The following is a 24,002-nucleotide window of genomic DNA, read 5'->3' as shown; positions in this document are numbered from 1 at the left end:
CAACCGTAAGCGGGAAAAGATTTCCAGAGATTACAGTTAGTGTCAAACAAGTGCAGTTGTTTTGAAATATGTCACCATCGAGTCACATCTCAAACACAGTTGGGTCTGGGTTAAAATCCAATGAGATTTGAAGGAGATATGGGTCTTTTCCACTGTAATTTATGGCCAAAAACAAAACAGATGGGAGTCTGCCATATCTCACTGTGTGTGTAGTATAGTAACTGCTGAGTAAATTTGCCCTGGACTATTTCAGGATTCATCAGATACAAAGACTGAAGAAGCTCATATCCACGAGTCCTGATCACTCAGGGTTACTTTTGCTTGACAGTACGTTATCTTGTTTATAACACCACAACTTATGGCATAAATAAATATGTGCATATGAAATATTGATTTGAAGAGTATTTCATAATTTTAGATTTATATTATTTAAAGCTTCCTTTAAGAAAAAAAAAAAATATATATAACACCATGTACAAAACAATTGGCATTGGAGCAAGACATTGCGACAATATTGCAGTAATATTAATACTATAGATAATTTTTACTTCTATCAATTACTAAAGGCCCATTCACACCAAAGACAAAAACTATAATGATAACTATATAGTTAATACTCTTTCCAATTATATGAGAATAGAGAAGTCCACACCACAACTATTAAGATAACAACACAGAAGAGTGTTAACATTAGAATCATTTTTTTCCAGCCGATGAACGTTAAAAAAACATTGACAGGCAAACAGAATCCACCCAAGATTAAAAAGCTCTCGCATTTAAAAACAGAAAGTTATCTCATCCGTTGGTGTGGATGCTAGTTATCATTGTAGTTAACGTTCTTGGTGTGAACTGGCCTTAAGACACAAGATGGCACCAGTTGCGTTTAGGTCTGAAATACAGTGTTGCCATGAACGAAGATAACCGCGGGAAGGCGAGACAGACCAATCAGAATTGAGTTCTCTGTGGACAACTTGTTTCTGATTGAGCAATTGGGGACAAACGTGAAAACCTTTACAAATACAGACAAACTTTATACAAATCTTTTTATTTAGCATTATACAAGGATATAACAGGTGTAACAGGCTACATATATTTCTGTGGGTATAAAAGTCAAAGTAAGTTCATTAGAAATGCGTCCTCTCCAGTTGTAGACACACAATGCTGTTGGGAATGAGAGAGTGTCATGCTGAGGTCAGCAGGGGCAGTGCTGTGCATGTCCAACATTACACATACAGGAACATTTGTGACATTCAAAAAAATTCTCTGCTAATGCCATAAAACGTCCACTTTTGTTGATTTTTATTGAAAAGGCTTTTCAAAAATCCCTTTATCAACTATTGATTTGGCACATCATGTGATAAATTGTGTTTATTAATGCAAGGCAGCAATACATACTTTTATGAACAGACAAGAAGCATGCTAACAGACAAAAAAGTTCAAGTGCAGGCTTATCTTTTTCTGATAAACACATTACATTCTAGAATTTCAAATGGTTGTAACGGTTTTATTTCTAAGAAATATTGGCATCTGTGGAAAAAGTACACAATCTTTCCTCTGGTCAAAATTAAAAAAATAAGTGTCTCTTGCTGACTCACATTATTCGAATGCCCGTTTAAATTGCATAAATGTTTGATTGGCTCTGTGTCCTCCATACACACCGTTACAAGCCTGTAGAAAGCAAAGACAAAAAACATCAGTTGCCTGGAGGCTGACGTCAGTTCCACATGACCACTAATAAGCATAACAACCTTGGTAATTACCATAAAAACAGCCTTTAATATTTGAACATGTCGAAGATAAATGTGAGAATGGAAAAATGAGCTGATCCATGTCATGCTGCACATTCACGGGGGTGTGTATGGATGAGGTCAGAGGAATCGGCACCCAGCTCTGGTTCGGTTAGCCCCGTTCCACCACAAAGCTGACATGTGACTGTAAAGGCTTGTCTGCCCTCTCCAACTGTAAAACCTCGGCTGGGCACGAGAAGTCAAACCTCAGATGAGACACTTTCGTCATAACTGCCACATGCTCGAGTGGCACCCAGCTAAGTCAACAGAAATGACCATCGGACGGTCTCTTTCCAAAACACTGAGACCTCATGCAGTCTCAGACTCTAGAGACCTGTTATACAAATGATATCACGATGCATTCTAGGTGCTATATATTTAACAAATGCATAAATACGGGCTGAGCCACTCTTTGGTAGTTTTCGAATTAGGTTTTTTTTGACAATCCTAATGTGAAGGAATGCTAAACACCATAACATCATCATATAGACAAGCTAGTATCTGTATTTTAACTGAATGTTTCTAACTGTCTTTTGTCTTTGGATTATGCACACGGCAAGACTACATCTAAAATTTCAGCTGTTTGTCAGAGTCTAAGATTCATACGATTTATTTAAAGGCCATTATTTGGCCGTCTGTGAGGATGTTGGACTGATGTGTTGGAATGCTTACCTGAGAACACCGATCTCTTGCTGGCGTCCCTCACTCCACTTGGATTACCTAAAAAGAGCCACAATACAGAAGAAAAGCTAGTAAATGATTTCGTGCTGAGCATTTGCAAACATATAATCCAAAATAATACAATGAGATATCAACATTTGAACCTTGAATCCCTAAAACAGCGACAAAAAGCAGCAAAGAGAGTCACAAAAGTGAGTTTAATGTAATTTTACCACCAGCAGTTATTACCGATTATATATAATTTTACCAAGGTTGGGGTCGGTAAGATTTTTGAAGGAAGTTTCTTATGGTCTCTAAAGCTACATTTATTTGATGAAAAATACAGTAAAAACAGTAATATTGTGAAATATCATTACAAATTAAAATAGCTGTTTTCTGTTTGAATATATTTTAAAATGTAATTTATTCCTGTGATGGCAAAGCTGAATTTCCAGCATCATTACTCCAGTCATCAGTGTCACATGATCCTTCAGAGATCATTCTAATATGCAGATTTGGTGCTAATGAAACATTTCTTACTATGATCAAAGTTGAAAACAGTTGTGCTGCCCCAATCTTTTGAACGGATGTGTAAGCTAAACCAGAATTTTCAAATGAAATTTGTGAATGTTTCCCACATTTTCTGCCTTGATTTTGGTGGGAAAACTGCTACCATTCTAAAAATGGTAAAATATATAAAATGTATCTAGGTATACCCAAAGACTTTAGATATACAAAGACAGTGCACACTCATGTTACTATGAATGGGAGAAAGTGCAACGTGCAAAATGGCGCCAATTGCCAATTGGTAAAGTCATTGCGTCACTGCAGCTTCCATTAGAAGCTCTAGTTGTGATAGAAACACTCAATGTTCTCTACTTATGACTGCACATGTGCATTGGTTGGTCCAGTTGCTTGTTTATTATTTTATTTTTATAAATATGGTGATTTCAAATATAAAATTGGTGAACAGCTTTGGAGAATTTGATGTTGAATGAGCTGTACTTGCAAGACTGAAATAGCTTCCTGAAAGGAGCTTTATAGATGGCTACAGAGTGAAATGACTTGCCTTAAAGGGACCTTGGCATACTGCCGTGCAAAGGCAAAAGACCATAACTTCGTTTTTGGTCGAAAATGAGTTATTTCTATTTTTGGCACATTCAAGACCTCCTTTATCATGTGGATGAGTATCTTGAATCAATTCCATTGTTTTTTCGAGAAAATAATGAGTTGTCTTAACAGTAACTTCCAAAAGCCCATGAGAAACCAAGGCAGAACACCGTAACACCAGTTACCGCTCTTTGTTTGGAACACTCAAATTGAGTTACGGTACTCTGCCTTTGTTTAGCCACGCGTCAATATGAAGTTACTGTGCCGGTGTTCTAGCAAATAATGCTACCTATCAGATTGTACTGTACGGTCAGAACATTCAGTATGGTCTGAAACCGCTCCATCGACAAATGTGCGATATCGATCGCGAAGGATTATGCAGAGTTGACAGAAGAATGTTACACATGCCGTAGCAGATGAATACAACAAAGAACTAAAGCCCTGCCTCACCCAGTTCGGGTACCGGACCTGGTTGAAACACTCATGCATCTAGCTGGCAGAGTGCCAAAACGCCCTAAACACGGTCGAGCCAACGCTGTACTAATATATCTATGGAGGTATTTTGTCATGTCAAATGTATTAATAATGCCATCAGAATGCAACCAAAGCTCAGGATGGCTATAAATAATTGTAAATCATACAAAATAAATACCATGATCACTAGATTGTATACAGGTGTTACTATAATGATTTTGTTAATGGTGATCAGCAACCAAATATTGATAATGTGGAAGTTACTGCCTTTTGCCTTGGCATGACTTCTCACTTTTTGCTGACAATACAAAGGCAGAGTACAGTAACTTTAAAATAGTGGTCAAAAGTCAAGTTTGAGCTCAAGATTTTTTTATGTATATATTTTTCATTACTAAAACATCTATTTGCCAGATTTCCAGTGTCCTACCTATAATTAATTTGTCGGGACAACTAAAAATCTTTAAAGTAATTTTTCTCAGTTCCACACTCTAGCAAGTTAAGGTCTTTTGCCTTTGTAGGGCAGTATACTTGTATACGCAAATGAAAAGATTACCAAATAAACCAAAATATATAATAAATGACTAGTTATCACCAAAAGGAGGAGGTTGTGGATAACAACTCTGCATCCCTTCCACATTTTTCTACACATAGATTCCGCGTGGGCCTGCCAATCAGTCACAGTAAAATATGTAAACATTTTACAACTAAAATATTAAATTTGAGAAATCAGACATCTCTACTTATCATGAGCCATAGTTATCAGTTCAAATTAAGAAATGGAGCCGTTATGTTAAAGTCCTGAAATTCAAAAAGGAATGGAGCATTGACTTAAATGTTTTAAGGGTTAGTGGTTACCCCATTGTGGGTGTTTCTGCAATAACAGGAAATTGTTATGGATCTTGTTCTTTGCCATGCACTTGATGCCTATTCAGAAACCTATGTTGGCACAGGCCAAACTCCAACAGACAGCGTCAACAGTCACTGTGGCAGCCAATCAGCAAATGTGCTGAATGCCAAGTGGTATTTTGTCACGTCCTGTGGTTGGCAATGCCAAACTGTGCCTCATATTCCTTTAAATAACTGGGCTGGCGAGACAGTTCCAGCAAGCATGCCTGTTAGCACAATATACTTATTTTATGCAAGATATGTTTTTGGCAAAATAGAGCTGCCTGTCATGTGTAGTTACATTTCATTTGATAGCTGGACTTGGACTGTTTATACAATGTTTTGCTTGTCTAGCAATCTTTGGACGTTTCTCTGGCGTTGCGATTTTGTGTTCCAAACATATGTGGAAATCATTTGTTTACCAAAGAAATGTTATACCAGATCTATAACAAATATTTGTCTAAAAGTGCTTCTGACTTTAAGTGGAAAAGATACAGAATCCATAGTAACATTTTCTCAGAAACTGTTTTCATCCTTAGCATTTTGTTTTGCACTTGACTTTCTGTTATTATGAAATAGCTCTTCATCACATTAAGTAACAGACAATTGTCCTCATCCTGATAAAAATCACAATCATTCTTGCATAATCCATGAACTCAAAGATGCTCTCTCAGGGATGGAGCTTTGATATGCTACAATATTGAGGTCATTAACAGACTAATGGCTCATGAGGGACACCGAGAATCTGGCCATGTCACGTTCAAAGAGTGAAAAATGAGGCCAGCGGTATTTATTAGCGATGACGGACCGTGATTTGGACAAATAATAATCCTCTAATGATTCCAACCGTGCTTAAATCTTTCAGACATCAACTGGAATGGAGATCTAAGTTATGTTCATGAAACCATATCAACATAATTAAAGTGTACGATGTTTTTCAACCACCGAGCCACACATGCAGCAGTATTGCGTATGTGGAGACTTTGAGACAGGGAAACCATAAAAGTGCTGTTTGGAAGTAGCTCCCTCGACCCGACTCATTTATTTTCAAGGGACGAGAGCTCAAATATCGTCATTAATAGGCCAGAGTCTTAGACTTGCCAATCCATAAATGGATTTAGTGAAAAGATTTTTAACACATAAGCAGTGTTACGCATTACAAGTAACACGAGTTACGTAATCAGATTACTTTCTTCAAGTAACTAGTAAAGCAACGAATTCCTTTTAAATTTCCAAGAAAATATCTGAGTTACTTTTTCAAATAAATAACGCAACTTACTTTGTTTTGCCTTTTTTTTTTTTTCACTGACACCTCTCCTGTCCCCATGTTGAGAAAAATCAGGAGTAAGTTGTGTGTAAACACAATGATGGTTATTGTAGACTAAATGTGATTATTCATTTACTCATCTTACTTGCACAGATTCAGTATTCCTCAAAATGATTAAAAACAATGAAATACTTTATGTACTGTATTTGATCTTACTTTATTAATCAATGTCTTTGCAGTTGACCTTCGATGATCCAGTTCAACCATACTAATATGCAAAAATAACTTTAGTTAAACCACATTTTTTTATTGCTCAAGTAGGAGTGTGGAACTTTCTTCTCCTGCATTCTATTCTTCTGCAATCCAGAATGGCAGCCTAGATGAAAGGTTTGTTTGAGCTGCACCTTCTACTATACAGATGTGAATGCATTTCCTTCAGCCTGAGGATTATTCATTTCACTTTTGGTGTCAAAGGGCCTTTACATTTGCCAAAAATAGAACTTATATTTTGTTTGTTATTAAAAAACGAACAAGCAAAGCCCAGCCCAGATGAGAAAAAGCAATGAAACAAGCTCAGCCAAGATGAGCAACGCATTACTTAAAAAAAACACACAAAAAAAACACAATAAACTAAGTAATGCAATTAGTTACTATTTTAGGAAGTAATTCAATTTTGTAATGCACTACTTTTAAAAGTAACTTTACCCAACACTGTTCATAAGAATTACTATGTAATTCAATGTATCATTTGTATCTGAAAAATCTTTTAAACTAACAAAGATATTATGAGACTTCTTTAAGGGATAGTTCACCCAAAAATGAAAATTAGTCCATGATTTACTCACCCTGAAGCCATTCTAGGTATATATGACATTCTTCTTTCAGACGAATACAATCGGAGTTATATTACAAAATGTCCTGGCTCTTCCAAGCCTTATAATGGAAGTCAATGGATATATCTTTTTGGAAGTCCATCAATGTGCACAAATCCATGATAAAAGTGCTTGAAACGGCTCTGGGGGGTTAATAAAGGCCTTATGAAGCTAAGCCACTTTATCGTCTAAAATAACTAGCATCCGGCAGACGGCCGTACGCAAGTCGACTTACGCAAAAAGAGTAACCCTTGAACTTGACGCACAACGTAATGACGAACGCGGTTTCCCAGCAGGGGGGCAATCATTCGGAAAAATTTGAAGCTTCCCCGGGCGCCGCCATTGATTAGCAGACCATCACCTGCTGTTAGCATTCCATTGACTCCCATTCATTTTGGCGTCACTTTGACAGCGAATAACTTTACATCTGAGGCGTTTAAAGACTCAATTTTTCCATTATTTAGTTCTAAAGAAACATGAAAATGTATAAAAGGCTCCATTACCTTGTATCTTACGTTATGGCCCCGTAGAAGCCGTTTTGTAAAAATAGGCTAACGATTGCATCATAACCACGCGACTCTCTTTCGCACAGTAGAGAAATTACCGTATGCACAGGAGGAGAAGCTCGCAGGCAATCGGGGGGACGTGGAGGCAAAATGACAAAATAATTAATCAGAATACTTAGCAAAAGTTGCTCCTGCTCCTAGCTCATGGACATCTCCTACTCACACTCTCCGTCTCTGCAAGTTTCGGAAGGGAATGATTCAGATTTCTCTTGGCACAGCTACTAGAAGACAGACGGGTTGCTCACGTCACATCTACGTCATCAAGCTCAGTTTGAGTCTGCGCAGTACGCTCAGCCATCAAGAAGTGAGAGCTTCTAATTGACTTCACTTTTCTCCGTTGAAACCCATGGGGTCGCTGTGTCCAGTTTATACTGTCTATGTTTCCCAGCCCTGTTTGTTTGAAACGCGAGAGGTGTCAGAGCTTACGCTACTCCTCCTAAGTCACACATCGTCAAGTGTTACTCTTTTGGTGTAGGTCGACTTGCTTATGGCCGTCTGCCGGAAGCTAGTTATTTTAGTCGATAAAGTTTTAAATATGGATATTTTTCTTACACGAACGCATCGCTTCACTTCAGAAGGCCTTTATTAACCCCCGTAGAGCCGTTTCGGGCACTTTTATCACGGATGGATAGGGTTTGATGGATTTCTCAAAAAATATACCCATTGACTCCCATTATAAGGCTTGGAAGAGCCAGGACATTTTTTTATATAACTCCGATTGTATTCGTCTGAAAGAAGAATGTCATATACATCTATGGCTTCAGGGTGAGTAAATCATGGGCTAATTTTCATTTTTGGGTAAACTATCCCTTTAAGTTGTTTTTTTTTATGTTGAATTCATATTCAACGGGACACTTATTCAGTAAGAATGAATTCTTACTTCACCTTGCTGATGGCACTGTTTATTTGTAATGTTTTAGAGCCAGATTTACTAAAGGAGTTAAGCCAATTTACACCAAAATAACAACAATTATAACAATAAAGTTTTAATAAATCTTTCTAATTCTATGAGAATAGGGAAGTCCACACCATAACAACAATGACACAGAAAAACGATAATGCTGGATTCACTTTCATAAAGATTTTTTCTAGTAGATGATCTGATAAAAACATTGACAGCCAATTATAATCCACAAAAACTTGTGCATTTAAAACTTATGATGAACAGAATAGTTATCGTTCTTGGTGTGAATGGGGCTTTATGCAAATCAGGTAACAGCATAAACATGTCTACAAAATCTATCATGAGCCTGATTTATACCTCATTTATATATATTATTTGAATATATATATATATATACAGTATATATAGTTGTTGCTGCGTTTAGGGATGGGTTAAACTGGATAATGTGAGGTTCATAAATAGGACACAGGTTTTTGAGCTGAAATACATAGAAGTGGTTTAGTGAATTTGCCCCTCAAATCTTTATACCATGATATAGTCACTGAATGGGACGGGGTCCGATTTGGAATACTCACACTTGTCCTGTTCAGGTGGTTCCAGACAGTCACTCTCTGTGTCACTAGGGATGCGCCAGGGCTTCCTGACGGCCTGCAACTGCTGGTAAAACTCATCCTGGAAACACATAGGATAGAACCAGAGATATAAATCATAATGACAAATTGATTTGATATTTTGTTATCTAATACAAATAAATTAAGTCTGGATTTAATTGTCCTAATAATATGTTACAGCTAACACACATCAACTTCACAAATCAATTTTCTCCAATATTCAGGAAGTGTTATAATGTATCAGTGAACACCACTGTTGCCTGTGCTGTGCAGAAAGGTGGCAGTTGAAAAGCAATGAAATCCCCTGTAAACTAGAAACCCAAGACGTAAAGAGCTGGTAAATGTGCATGTCAGGCCCATTCATTCTACAGATGTTTTTATTTTCTTTTGAAATAAGTACACCTCTGGGTCGAATCCTCTGAGCCAACCTCTAATAAATAAATTGCCCCTGTTCCCTTCTAAAGACTTTTATGTGTTCTTATTTTTCAGCATTAAAGGTATCGCTGCACAGGCCAGACAGGAAGCGCTCATACATCTACGCCGCATTTAAGTGCTAAATCGTTTATAGGAAAATAGAAAAGAAGGACAAATCATCCGACATCTTTTCCTGTGGATCCCATTCTGAACTGAATGAGATGTACAGGTGGATATTTCTTTTTCTTATTCGGGAGCTGGACTACAACAGCCGTGGGACCATGCAGGTGGGTGGAATCAGAGCAAGATCAGTGCTTTTGTGTTTTTATAATCTCATCAGTCATAAGAATATGAGCTAACAATACGATTCCTGTTTGTGGCTATTAAATACTTTAAAAGGCGCTTTGGATTATTAACAAGCACTAATACAAAAAAAGAAAAGAAAAAGAGAGCAGAAACCCAGAAATGCCAGACTTCCTTCTTTTTTCATACCATGGTAGTCATCTGTAAATCTGTCCTTTAGTTTTCAGTGGATCCTCTTATATTATATTGCTTAATCTCAATTGAGCATAAGATGAATAGGCCATAGTAGGCATGGACAATAGAATACTAGACCGCCTACAGCTTTTACAAACTAACCAGAACAATAACAGTGAGTGTGTGTGATTCTGAACTCATTGACCTGAGGTTTACAGGGTTTCCAAATGTAGAGCTTTGTCTTTTCTCAATGTCGACATAAAATGAGACCTTAGTTTTCAAGCAGTAAGAGGCTTGTTTATAGGCATTTTCACACCAAATCAGAATATTTGGCACATAAAAACATGCAGAACAAGAAATATTGTACTGCATATTTGTTTTTGGGTATTTTAAATGTAGAGGTTAGTAATTGTAATTAAAAATGTTACTTTAAATTGTAGTATTTCACAATATTATTATTTGAAAACATTTTTTTTTATCAAATAAATGCAGCCATTGCTAAAAAAATCGTACTGATCCCAAACTTTTGAACCATTGTATTTATGTGATTAGGTGTGTGTGTGTGTGTGTGTGTGTGTGGTCCTGGTAAACCCTACGTTATGGGGACAAAATATCCCAACAAAGACAGCAATATCCGAAATCCTTGTCCTTGTGGGGACATTTTTTGGTCCCCATGATGAAAACATGTGATGAAAAGTTAAATTTTTTGAAAACGTGTTCTGTGATGGGTAGGTTTATGGTTAGGGGATAAAATTTAGAGTTTGTACAGTATAAAAATTGTTATGTCTATGAAAAGTCTGCATAAAACATGCAAACCCATATGTGTGTGTACCTCTGTTAGTGTGCTCCATAGACCTCCATATAAATCAGTAGTGCTCAGGCCTGGCGGTGTGAGGATTGGTCTGGTTATCTGTCCTGTCGGCGTGACAGGTCTACTTCTAGAGCGTCCGTACAAGCGTTCTGTGTTTCCATGACTTCCGGCAGTCAACGAGCGCATCATGAGACTATTGGGGGTCAAAGGTCTGCTTGGTGTCCGTGCTCCACTAGGGGTCTGGGCACGGCTGCTGGGGTTGCTGGGAGATGTCCGGCCCATGACTAGGCTTGTGGGCTTAGTGTTGTGAAGGGGCAGGCCTGTGGTCTTTGTGGAAAGGCTGCTGGGAGACTGTGGTCTGGACGCCTGTCCGAGCACAGGCAGAGTGTTGGTGGTGTGGAAGAGGGGGGTTAAAAGCAAACTCCTATGAGGGCTGTTTGGACTTCGGTTCAGCTTCCCTTGCTCTGCCAGCTTGGCCAAGTCCTTCTCCACCTCTAAAGAAATCAAGACAATAAAAGCAAACAATCACTAACTGGGGAACAATAATAGTCATGGCTTGTAAACATTTCAGTAACAGGTTATATGGGACATGACTAAATGCATGAATGCAAACTTCACTCACACACACACACACACACACACACACACACACACACTTATTTCGCAACACTGTTGCACACCCATTTGTTAGTGTGTATTCTGATTCAAATAGACACTAAAAAACATCAGTGTATTGACATTGACTAACCACTCATAGATTCCCGTTAATAAACCACCAAAACAATTTCCTGAAGTTTTGCCGAGGTCTTTTAACAGTCATGGCAGCAGTATTTACTGTCAGCTGTAAAGTGTAAATTGAATGGCATGTTTACTTTGTAAAAGTACAAGGGCGATTTAATATGGTCTGCTCCATGTCAATATATTTGTTTGCTTGGTAGCGAGTCAAATATTTTTGTTTATGAAAGTCTGTTGCATATTTTCAGATGGAACATCTGGACCCATCAACCAGAGTTCAGTCTGTGAGGAATTGGGGATACTGAGGAAATAACATGTGACATATTATAAATAGTATGTACAAGTTGTACATGTGTTTTGGAAACCTTGACTACCTAAATTGTAAGCAAACAGTTCTTTCTCCCAATGAAACATCATGATCATTTTCCACTCTAAAATATGAAACTTGTTCGATGACCAGATAACTAATGTACAGTGTATCTAAATGCCATTTCTATGCCATTTCGGCTAGCACAGCTCTTGTAATTAATTCCCATTGCGGAAACTATTCCAGATTGTTGTGATATATGATAGAGCTAATTGTGTGAATGGATAATTAGATTGTTTTGTCTGTGGTCAGCCATAAGCAATTACACCCCCCTGTACTTCCATTTAAACAGGATACAGGAACTCGTTCTAGCAATTTCTCACCTAAACACATATGTGACGGAAAGGATTTGTTGTGAAAATATTATACAGGCACAAATCATTTGTGATGATGGCAAACCATTCCAAATAAAGACGATGAAAACAAAATCAATGAAAAATGTCTTTGTGTGTTAGTGTTTAAAGTTTCCCACAGGATATTTATAAGAGTACGTAGTTGAGTACATAAACTTGATTATGAATTAAGGTGCATTCACGCCATGTTGAAATTACCATAATTACTAATTTATTTCAACTTGTAAAAAGTATTCACGTCATCGTAGAGCTCGTAATTAATGCTTGTAAGATGGAAGCTGTCTGAGAGCTCCTACTTGTACCATGTGACATACTATAGCCTATAATTATCATCCATTTACTGACTAAATTGATTCATTATTTAGCACTATTTATTATATTCATTATTTAGCTCTTATTATATTATAAGCTTATATTATATTATCTTGTCTATGTCCTACAATACGAAGCAAGTGATGAAGGAAATGATACAGTAGCATATATAGTGACCCTAAGACTAAAAAAGAGCCAAAGAGAAGGAGGGATGACTTTAGAGAGTTAACAAGAAGCAGCACATCTAATCTATTATAAACAGCTCTTGGTCAAAAAAAGCAAATGCGTTTCCCATTCCCACAAGGCTACAACCCGCAAGCATGCAAACCCATCATTTAGAACATATGCAACCTTTTTGATTCCCGACTCTTTCTCCCTACATATCTACAGTGTTCGTATCTTACAGAGGAAGAGAGAGAGAGATCTGAGGAATTCCAGCTAGCTGAAATTGATGTTTTATTTATCCAAAAGTGGATAGCTTTTCTCTGCCATTAAAAAACAGCCAATAATGTTGTGCTTTGAGCACAAGTCAAATATCAAGCTTTTTAAAATTCCTAAAACAAAACAATGCAGCCTGATCGTAAATTAAAAAGGAATCTGAGGATAAAGCTGACCACATAATTGAGGTAATAATGAGATAAAAGAAGAAGCCTGGCTTTCAACACGGAGAACATTAACAGCTAATAAAAGCATGAAAGGGGTAAATTAGGTTGTTGAATGAGCCTAATGCCTGGCCTTATGGGGATAGCTTTGTTCAGATAGAACTCAACAGACAAATGGCTTCAAATCAATGCCATAAGAGAGCAGGGGCGACTTTTCCCACAAAGTGATGTCAGAATAAGATTCCTCTGACTCAGTCACGAAATAACAAGCACACTTGAAATTAATAGATAAACACTTCCCACACAAACACACACACATAGCCATTTCTGTTTACAGTGAGGAATGTAAGAACAAATGCTTTTATTTGTTATCACAAGTAATTCAAAATACAATAGTCAACATTTGAAGTGGATCAAAACCTTTCATCAAAGTTATACATGAATTTTGAACAATACCTGTTCTTGTCTTAGGGCAACTTTGATGGACTTTTTTGATCCACTTCAAATGTTGACTGTGTATATATGTTGTACATGTAATAAAGTACTGTATGGCTGTTGAATTTTAAAATGTTATGCGTTTCTTTTAATTCATCCAATTAGTTGCATTCTGTCACGACTTGTAGTAGAATACACGCACGAGGACGAAGATGAAGAATCAAAAGTATTTAATCTCAATATAATACTCAGGAGCACAGAATAGCTTACTCACAAGTCGTAATATAGACGAGACCAGACAAACTCAAACTGTAACAGGGTGAACAAAATACAAGGGATAATGAGGTGCACAGCTGAATGCAATGATTAACTTATCTAGGTCACTATGGCAACAAATTCAGGCACGGGAAAAAGTACAGAAAACCAAGGCTGAATCTGAAATCGCCTCCTAAACCCAATTGTCCGGAGTGAATGAAAACGAGTGAGCGAATTCGGACAGCCGTTGAACATACATCTTTTGTACACTCGTTATTGGAGTGCAATGTGGGATTGAATGAGTGCACTCAATAATGTTCACTATGGTTTCGGACACCACTACAAATGGCTGTCCCCTCAAATAGCGCCCTATTTGAGGGTATAGGGGGCGATTTCGGATTCAGCCCAAGTCCAACTGAACATAACTGTGACAAATAAAAATTAAAGAGAAAAAAACATAAACAAAGGACATTTAAAGACATGTCATCATTGTGAGTTATTTACAAAAATGTCTTTAGTAGTCAAGAAATCAGTCCAAGGACTGGACGCGTTTTCGTATTTCCTGTTAGGGAATTTAACGATGGATCAGGGTTCATGACACTATTTTGAATAACAAGTTGAATTAACAGTTCTAGGTGAAAAATCTAAATCAATTATGCAACCATTATTTTCTGAGACTCTCCAGTCTCCAGTCTCTTCACTGTGGGTAACAAAAATAAAACAATTCACGTTTCTTTCTTTAATGGGAATGATCGGCATAACAGCATGAACAGCCGGCTAACTCATATACAACTCGCTTTTCTTTTCCCCCCAAAGCACAAAATAACCTTCTTACAAATATATATAAAACTTTGCACAAGACAAATGAAAATATATGAAAAACATTTCTAAATAGATTATTAATGTTTTAATCTCTGTTTTCTTTTTTTCAAACAAAAAAAACAAACAATGAATTAACAAATAGTGAAATAAAATAATGAATTAACAAATTTAAGGTTACAATTATGTTATTTTCCGAGTAGCAAAATATGCGTGCAAAAGCTACAAGTTCGTGTCTAGTTTGGTTGTTAACTTTTTGTGTTTAAATGTCAACCTCCCACATCCACACACACATCCACACAGCTGTTTCCCTGATGAGTTAGTGAAAGTTCCCTTCTTAAAATACTTAATATGTTTCAAATGTATTCAGTGTACGACAGTGAATCGAAATAAAAAAACAGTACATGCGTAAACAAGCAACTGTGCGACACATGTTGGAGTTTTGTACTGTTTGTGCCTTTGGTTTTGCCCAATGCTTTCAAGCGGTTACCAAACGAACGAGTGTCGCGCACACACACACACACACACACACACACACACACACACACACACACACACACACACACACACACAATGTCTAACAGTGGCCTGCGAGATCAAACCACCGGCTGAGTTTGATCATCTACAGACAGATATTTGTCACTTCACAGCGATGCTAACAAGCTAGTGCAGCGGTGGCATTGTTAAATGAATCAAAGATGGTCACCATTTTCCACAACATTTTAATAGTTGGATCAGCTTTCAATTAGCCAATCAGACGCCTTCATCTTTGTGTTCGCATGCAGATTTTCACATGTGTGGCCTTTGACAGTGTCAGACTGTAATGGAAAGGTGGCCTGTTTTATATGTGTGTGGGTGTCTGTGTGTTAAAAACCTACCGGCAAGATGTTTGCCCATGTTCTCCAGTTCTTTGGAGAAAAGCGAGTCCTGGAGTTGCAGAGCACGTCTGGGCGTCTGGGGGCTCGTGCCTCTGATCGGCTTCACATCCGATGCCCAGACAGGGTGACGCTACAGCACACACACACACAAGAAACCATACAGTCACATTAGCTTTGAATTTCACTCCTTTTTTACATACTACTTATGGTTACAACACTGTGCCATATCTGTTATAATGAGGGCCAATTATTTTTTTAAGAGAAATTAGAAAAACATTGAAAACCACAGTTCTTTGGGATGAAAGTCTGGATGGCGGCAAGGACTGAACTTTTATTTGTGAACACTGTGCTAGACGCTTAGTAGTGGTTAAAGGATTTTGAAGTAACAATCAATAAACTCAAGGGATCCGAGAACGGATGACGACGGGCAGCATAGAGATCCTACTATTACTGTGTTTCATGATAATAAACTTGCGGTTTGGGGGAATTAGGACTACAGCCTTTCAATTCAAGACTATGGAGAACAAACCGATGATATACAAACAATAGATTAATCAAATTCACATTGGTTTGTAATGATTTAGCTTATTGCGAACATGCTTGCCCAGCAACGTAACAAACACTGATTTTATTCCAAACACAAGTCTGATTTACAGGATACAAATGTTAAATGTTGTAACAGCTGGACACTTAACCAAATATGCCACCACCACACACACACACACACACACACACACACACACACACACACACACACACACACACACACACACACACACACACACACACACACACACACACACACACAAGAAAAATATTCTTATTTAACCTCTTCATATTAAAGGTAACATTAGGTATTAGGTATCAGAGGTCAAGAGCTTAAAAACAACATTTAGCCTAGCTAGCAGACTAGCCAGTTAGCCTACTGACAACTGCATTGTCATGCACTGTGAAACATGTTTTTGTGTTGTTCTCTGAGAAAATCTGGGGGATTTACACATGGCAAGACATGTTAAACAAAACTAAAATATTAAGTTCTTACTGGTAGCATCATTAAATTAGCCCAATTATTTAATAAATTAGCATATACATATCTTAGCACAAATAAGAGATGTACAACTTTGTGAATGATAGGCATTCAAAGCCACAAGTAGAATGAATAGAGAAAGAGCAAAGAACAATTTTAGGGAAAAGTTCAACTTTCAGATGCAACACTGTCAATAAAAAGCTAAATTAGACTAGCAAGCTGCTAGCAAGTGCGAAGGACGTTATCTTTCTTAAAGCATTAGATGAAGAATTGTGTTTGGTACAAAGGGACAGCATAACGTTATGAGTCAAAACCTTGTTAGATCATATCACATTTACTCAGTAAACACATACACCCATCTGCGTCAGGAAATATTTGTTGTGCAGAACATTAATGAGGGCAAGTCAAGATGCAGCTCAGGCCTGACCACCTCCTACATCACACTGAAGACGTCTGAATTCCACCTTCTATGCTGGTTCTGGTTGGGTCTTGGTTGCAGCAGCTTAACAAATCTAGGCAGATCTGCAGAAGATATTTTTCATACACATCCTCTACGCCCCAAGGAGAACAGATGGACTTGAGAAGTCAGTGTAATTAAAAGGCAGGGTGTAAAAGACAGGCGTTTAGCACAACTGTGCGTGATGCCTTGTTTATGCTTGTTGACGCATTCATACTTCATACTTAAGAGGCGTTTATACTGTTTCCAATCTCCATTGCAGTATTCTCAGAAATACATTTTTTTAAATAAATATTTACATCAAAATCAGGAAGAAACAGCATTGAGAGGTAAAATATTAATTTTTCACTGGTTATGGCAGCAGACAAACATTAACATAATTTTAACATAATAAACACATGACACCAGTATCTAGACTGGCTGTGTGTCTCTGCTTCTAAACTGTTTATTTTATTTTCTAGAGGCTTTATTAATTTACAGCCTCAAGATGTTGACCTCTACATTTAAAATAACTTTTAAACCACATGAAAACATTACAATGTTTTTTCTTTTTTTTTTATACAGAGCGTTACATGAACCAATTACTTTAAAAAAAATAATATCCTACATGTACTTTTTGAACATTTTCATTGAGTGTAAAAAGTGTAGTGGACTGTCCATCCATCCATCCATCCATCCATCCATCCATCCATCCATCCATCCATCCATCCATCCATCCATCCATCCATCCATCCATCCAATACATGGATGGGCAACTTTGGTCCTGGAGGGCCACTGTCCTGCAGAGTTTCGCTCCAACCTGATAAAAACTCACCTGCCGTGTAGCTTTCTAGTACTCCTGAAGACATTGGCCCTGTCCCAAATGGCACCCTAAACACTTGCAGTCTTCCTATGGGTCCGTACTTTTGTGACATAATGCCGCTTTAACTGTCAGGAAGAAGTCTGCTGCTAAGCTTGCTTCAGTGTGGACTCGGCAAAAGTGCTCATTGAGGGCGCATATTGACTGCAAAGGTTCTGAAACCTAAAATGACAAATGGAACACCCTAAGGTCTCGTGGACTTCACGATAACGCGCACAAGCCGGCCATTGTAAGCCCACAAGACCATATGAAATGCATATTAATTGTGCAATTTGGGACCGGGCCTTTGATTAACTTGTTCAGGTGTGTTTGACTAGGGTTGGAGCTAAACTCTGCAGGATAGTGGCCCCCCCAGGACCGAAGTAGGCCATCCCTGGGATGGAATTGGTGGATGGATGGACGGACGGACGGACGGATGGATGTCCACTACTCACATATAACAACTAACAATGTAAACAAACATGGAAGTGTATCTTTCTCCAATAACCTAAGATACATACTGTACATCTAAACAAAATCTGTGATTCCGGCTTCCTGGCCAATAATGCACTATTACTTTAAACAGGGCAAAGTCAGGTCACGTCCAACATAAAGATAGAGGAAAAGCATACAACACACACACACTCACTTTAACTCTACAGAGGATCTCCAAACCCAACGAAACAAACTTTCAACACACAAGCCCTCAAGGCGACATTTATCCAAACATGCCGGGAAGAAAACTCTTCCCTCACAAATGTTTTGACGTTTCTTTATAGACAAGCATCTACATTTACTGTAAAAACAAATAAATATGAATGACAGTTAACAGAAACAATTTCATAAACTATGAGGCTGCTGTTAAGAGATGCATGTCAGCATTAATATTCAAGGATGATTCATTTCTGATTCTGCCTTATTGGCCTAATCCTTTCTCTTGTGGTTTATTGGTTCCACTTAGAACCGGCATTATATACAAACCCATAGTAGATCTTAGATACTTGCTAACTGAAGCAATACTTGGGAAGCGTAAAGCTGTTCCCTTCAGCACGACTGTGGTTTACAATGGCATTTGTCTTTATTGATCCTGATGTTTGCGTGAGACTCGGAACAGAATGAGTCAAACTAGTTTCAACAAATACATTTCTTGTGAACCGATCAGAGACAAGCTATGTACTGGCCAAACAAAAAAAGCTGTTTTACATTTGAAATGAGTAATTGTGGATTAAGAGCAATCCGACTGGTCCACCAAAGCTTGCAACCACTTTTAATGGGGATTCCGTCCACTCACAAACATGGATCCAATTGCTTCAGAAATGAAATGCAGATTGAGGATAAATATGGGACCACTCAACAACCGTTCGCATTTTAAGTACTCACACTGTGCGTGTGTGCTCGTGTTCAGAATCCCAGCCTGAACTACTGTAGACTGATCCACCATTCACCTCAATCCTCACAGGAAAAGCACAACACTTCACTCTCAAAGGCCATTAAACAGGCTATTAAAGCTGCAGAGTTTCTCTTATGAACATCAAACGCCACTATAATTGTTCAGAAAAGTCCAGATCATTGGAAGCAGGTTCAAAAACCACGAGGGAAAGTCGAGGATTTACATTTGCGATTCTTGCCTGTGTCTATTTACTGCACAGGGACAACATTGCCATGGCTCATTGCCTGCTGTCACATCTGTGTGTGCTGGCTCTTTACGGCCATGTTGGAGGCCGCAGGCTCAAGCCACAGTGATGTTTAGCATGTACACAGAGCGCTGAGGCTTGTGTTCTGCCCACACCGACCTGCCACAAGGAAAGAGAGTCGCAATAAAGAGCGGTGGCCCACCCCAGCACAAGGAAGCAAACACCACCGACAGCATTGCCTCAATTCCTCTGGGCTGGGCTGCTAAAACCAGTTGAAAGCCTGTTCCACTGTTTATTTGCTGGATGTAAGATATGAAAAATGTTCATAAAAAACAGTCCAATATATTTTAAGTCTGTGAAAGGAAGGTCAGATTTGCCATTTTAACATTATTTATATACTATTATACTTTGTATTACTATTTTGAATTAGCTTTATTTTAAGTTTTCATTACATTTTTTGTTTAAATTGTATTAAATTTGTAATTTGTATTAGTTAAAAAAAATAATACAATTAAGTTTTTCAATTTTTGATGGTCCAGTTTAGACATTCTACTAACTATAAGTAACTTTGCAATAACATGTTAGCTAACTCCCATTGAATTTAGCATTTGATCACGTGATGCCCTGAACGTTCTAATCACACTGGTTCGATCGTACGTTCCAGTGACCAAAGGGTTAATTTACTAACTTAACTTATTAATTATTACGAACTTACTCAAAACTTATTTCAGTTAACCATGTAATATTACAATTTTGACGATAAAATGTGATTTGTTATCACAACTTTTTTTCTTTTGTCAAATCAACTTAGATAATGTGGTTCAGAGAAAACAATATTTTAACCAATTTCCTTCATTGTCTTAACTCAAAATTTTACTTTCAATGAACTCTTTTTTTACAATTGTTTAATTTTAACTTACTTTTTTAAGTTAAACAACAACTTTTTTTTTAAAAGTGCATGAATCACGTTTGATAATGGGGGTAAAACAAAGGCTACGTTCACACTGCAGGCTGAAACGACCCAATTCCGATTTTTTTGCCCCTATGCGACCTGTATCTGATCTTTTCATGACAGTCTGAACGACACAGATCCGATCTTTTCAAATGCGACCCAGGCCACTTGGGTATGTGGTCCCAAATCCGATACATATCCGATCTTTTCAAATGCGACTTCAGTCTGAACGGCCAGGTCGCATTTATCCGACCCGCACGTCATTGATACGCGAAAAACGTCATAATCCTGCGTTGAAGTAGTCGTCGGTTTGAAAACGGACTGCATATTCGTCGAGCTGAGGTAAATCTGCCGAACGGGTCGACCTCGACGAGCCCGTTAATAAAAAAAAAAAGAAATAAAAAAAAGCCCACGGCCATTATATATATACGTTATGTTAACTTATTTGTGCTGAATCTGATATTAGATAGGTCAGCGGCTGCTGTCTGGCTCTTGTGTAACGGTCGCTGCGCGCGCTCGTGTGTGTGTGTGTGTGTGAGAGAATCACAGTTAAAGTTTAGCTACTTCCGCAAACAACAAGTGACGTCGTTGACCGTTGAGTACTCTTCTGCGCATGCGGGTCACTTCTGGGTCATTTCACGTTCACACAGGAGATCACAAAAGGTCGCATTTAATTGGAAATGTGAACGGCCTTGCAAAAAAATCGAATTTTTTCAAAAAATCGGAATTGAGCATTAAGCCCTGCAGTGTGAACGTAGCCAAAGAGCTGCATCTCTTAAAAGCCACTTGAAACATCTGTGTACATCCATTGTACGCTGAAATTATGTTTGATTTTGTCTTTGATTATATGGAAGTTGGATTCCATTGACAAAATCAAATATAATTTCAGCAATAACAGATTTAATTCATACACAAATACACAAGAGAACCTCCCCAATTGTTATGAATAGAGTGCACTACAGACGGAAATGAAGTCTAACACAAAGGTTTATTAAATCTACTTGAGTTGGCAGCATGCAAACCCACATTATGTATGTTCACGCAGGCACTGTGCCAAAATCAAAAGGGAAATGGACAATAACAAATTTATTATCTGATTAAACTCTAAACCCCTAAACCACAGGAGAAGGGCCCTACAGCATGACATACTATGTGCACCTGGATTACATGTGAAAACAACATGAGCCCACAGAGCTCACACAAACCACACATAACCTGTTGAAATGACTTCATTCAACCAGTTCACTTCTGAATAATTTGTTTATAACAAAGTCAAACATGTGAACCATGCTGAAAAACAACCATCTAGACAGTGAATAATGTATATTTTCTATAACAGGCTTTATTCAGGTGTGTGACATTTAGGAGTGTGTTTTTCTGCATCTTGCCTGACAAATATCTTTGTTCTAGACTAGAGGTCTGCTGAATAATTTGTTAATGCTATCACTATATTATGTTAGCTGGACAACATTTCAGAAATTTGTAATGAGCGAAAAACATGAACCAGATGGCTCAGCGGAATATATGGGAGAGTCTGTCAGCTCCTCTGGCATATATCTCATAAATTGCCTGAATTACATTCAGTGTTTGAATTGAAGCGGAGCTGCAGGGTCTCAGACCCCCATACGAGCTCAGGGACCCCAAAGAGAAGAAGAAATTGGGGCCACCCCTGTCATTTCACTCAACAAAATAATAATAACACAACACTGTTTTCTTCAAATTGTCCAAATTGACTTATAGAGATAGTTGAAAACTATCCAAAACTTTCCAAAAATGAAAATTCTGACATCATTTACTCACCCTCAAGTTGTCCCAAACATGTATGAATTTATTCTTCTGCTGAACACAAAAGAAGATTTTTTTGAAGAATATAGGTAACCAAACAGTTGATGGGCCCCACTGACCTCCATAATATGGAGAAAAAAAATACTATGGAAGTGAGTAAATGACAATAGAATTTTAAGGTTTGGGTGATTTTTAGTTTTTGTAAAAATTTTGGGTGAACCTTTAAGTGAATAAAAATTGACAGCATAGCAGAGTCCCGAAAAGCATTTTACAGACGCCTGACACAGTTTCCTCATTTTCACCTGACGATATGAGTAAAGATTTAATTTACAATTCTTCCTAAAGTAAGAGCGGATGTTATACAGTACAGACCACTACAAACACAGATGCAAACAGAATGAGCATCTTCATACTGACATAATTCTAAGAGCTAAAGAAAATGTTTAAGGAATATAAGTCCTTCAAATAATGAATCATAGCAAGGATGGCAAAAAGTGCCTTTGTGAGCAGTCAATCACACTTTTTGCTAAAGAATGAATCACTAGCTTTCAGTTGTAATAGATGAGATGAAATGCTTTGAGTTTGGGGTCCATTGAATGGGAGTAATTTGCTTTCATTTATCTAATCATTTAAAAAATCCAATTGACAAAATAATTTGTTGCACATTAATATGCACGGACCATATTAATGTGGTATGTTGCTTGTGGTCCTGTTTGCACAAGCCTATAGAGTGGGGTACAAAAGTCTGATGACCTCAAGTGAAATGAAGCTTTTTCTAATTTGATGCAACCTTTTACATTACAAGTTATGTTGACCCTTCCCTTACTTTTTAACTCAACCTTAAACTTACCCATACCACCAAACCTGTCCATAATATTACCCATATCCCACCTCAATAGCAGCACAAGTATTTTGCTATACAACATCATGAACACAATTAAGTACATTGTACATTGTACTTTTTTTAAAATGTAAGTAGAAGTTAAAGACACCTAAAATATAGTGTGACCAAAGTTATATTACCAGAATCATAATTTGAGCAAAATAAATGAAAGTAAATTTAAATTTGAGTTTCTTAGTATGTGATTTGCCCCCTTTTGCTTTAATTTGCTTTCACTTGAGTTGATATCCTACATTTTTCAAAATCCTAGTTTATTTTCTGGTTTAAATTAGTCTTTGAATACCAGATTACTCTGGATTCGGACTTTATACCCCACTGTATATCAGAGGTATAATTAGACATGGAGGTAAATTCACACTGCAGTTTAGAGTACTGGAACAACAAATCCAGAACCAGAAATGTGGGGAAAGGGGGATTTTTCTTCATGCAAAAACGTTTAATGACACAGATGATGTCTGTGTCAAGAATAACTACATTCTTCCATGTTATAAATGAGCAGGTCTAATCAGAGAGATCAGGAAGGCCAATGCACAGCCATTTCTAAACTTTTTTAGCTCACACAGTCAAAGCAAACTATCCTCAAGTCTGTTTTTTTTTATATCACCCCAGTACCAAGACAATCAAGACCGGAAACCACATGAGAGAGACCCATTAATGTGCGATGGCTTACATTACAAGAAGGCCAATCTTAAAAGAAAAGGTTGAGGTTGAAACATTTCGGATCTGCCAAGGTGGGAGGCTGTCACAACAAAAAGTGAAGCCCATAGGAAAAAAGAAAACACATATCCTGATTTTCTAGCCATACATAAACAAA

The 24,002-nt window shown here is 37.6% G+C and overlaps 1 protein-coding gene across 4 annotated transcripts in view; it reads right to left on the bottom strand.

Annotated features, from left to right (window-relative positions):
• Positions 1 to 1,057: 1,057 nt before the first annotated feature.
• Positions 1,058 to 24,002, bottom strand: part of cUnh8orf34 (chromosome Un C8orf34 homolog) — an 89,975-nt gene continuing 67,030 nt past the window's right edge. For all 4 annotated transcript variants that reach the window (XM_082183899.1, XM_082183901.1, XM_082183900.1 and 1 more), the window contains 5 exons: positions 15,595 to 15,724; positions 10,860 to 11,332; positions 9,101 to 9,197; positions 2,460 to 2,507; positions 1,058 to 1,668 (listed from right to left, as the gene is read on the bottom strand). In XM_082183899.1, the coding sequence (XP_082040025.1) occupies positions 1,661 to 1,668; positions 2,460 to 2,507; positions 9,101 to 9,197; positions 10,860 to 11,332; positions 15,595 to 15,724 (756 nt within the window). In that variant the 3' untranslated portion in view covers positions 1,058 to 1,660. The remainder of the gene's footprint in view (positions 1,669 to 2,459; positions 2,508 to 9,100; positions 9,198 to 10,859; positions 11,333 to 15,594; positions 15,725 to 24,002) is intronic.

Source organism: Leuciscus leuciscus (assembly GCF_965113295.1).
Source record: "Leuciscus leuciscus genome assembly, chromosome: 11".
In the NCBI taxonomy this organism is placed as follows: domain Eukaryota; kingdom Metazoa; phylum Chordata; class Actinopteri; order Cypriniformes; family Leuciscidae; genus Leuciscus; species Leuciscus leuciscus.
The sequence above is the reverse complement of the archived record's forward strand: the minus strand, read 5'-3'. Positions and strand labels throughout refer to the sequence as shown.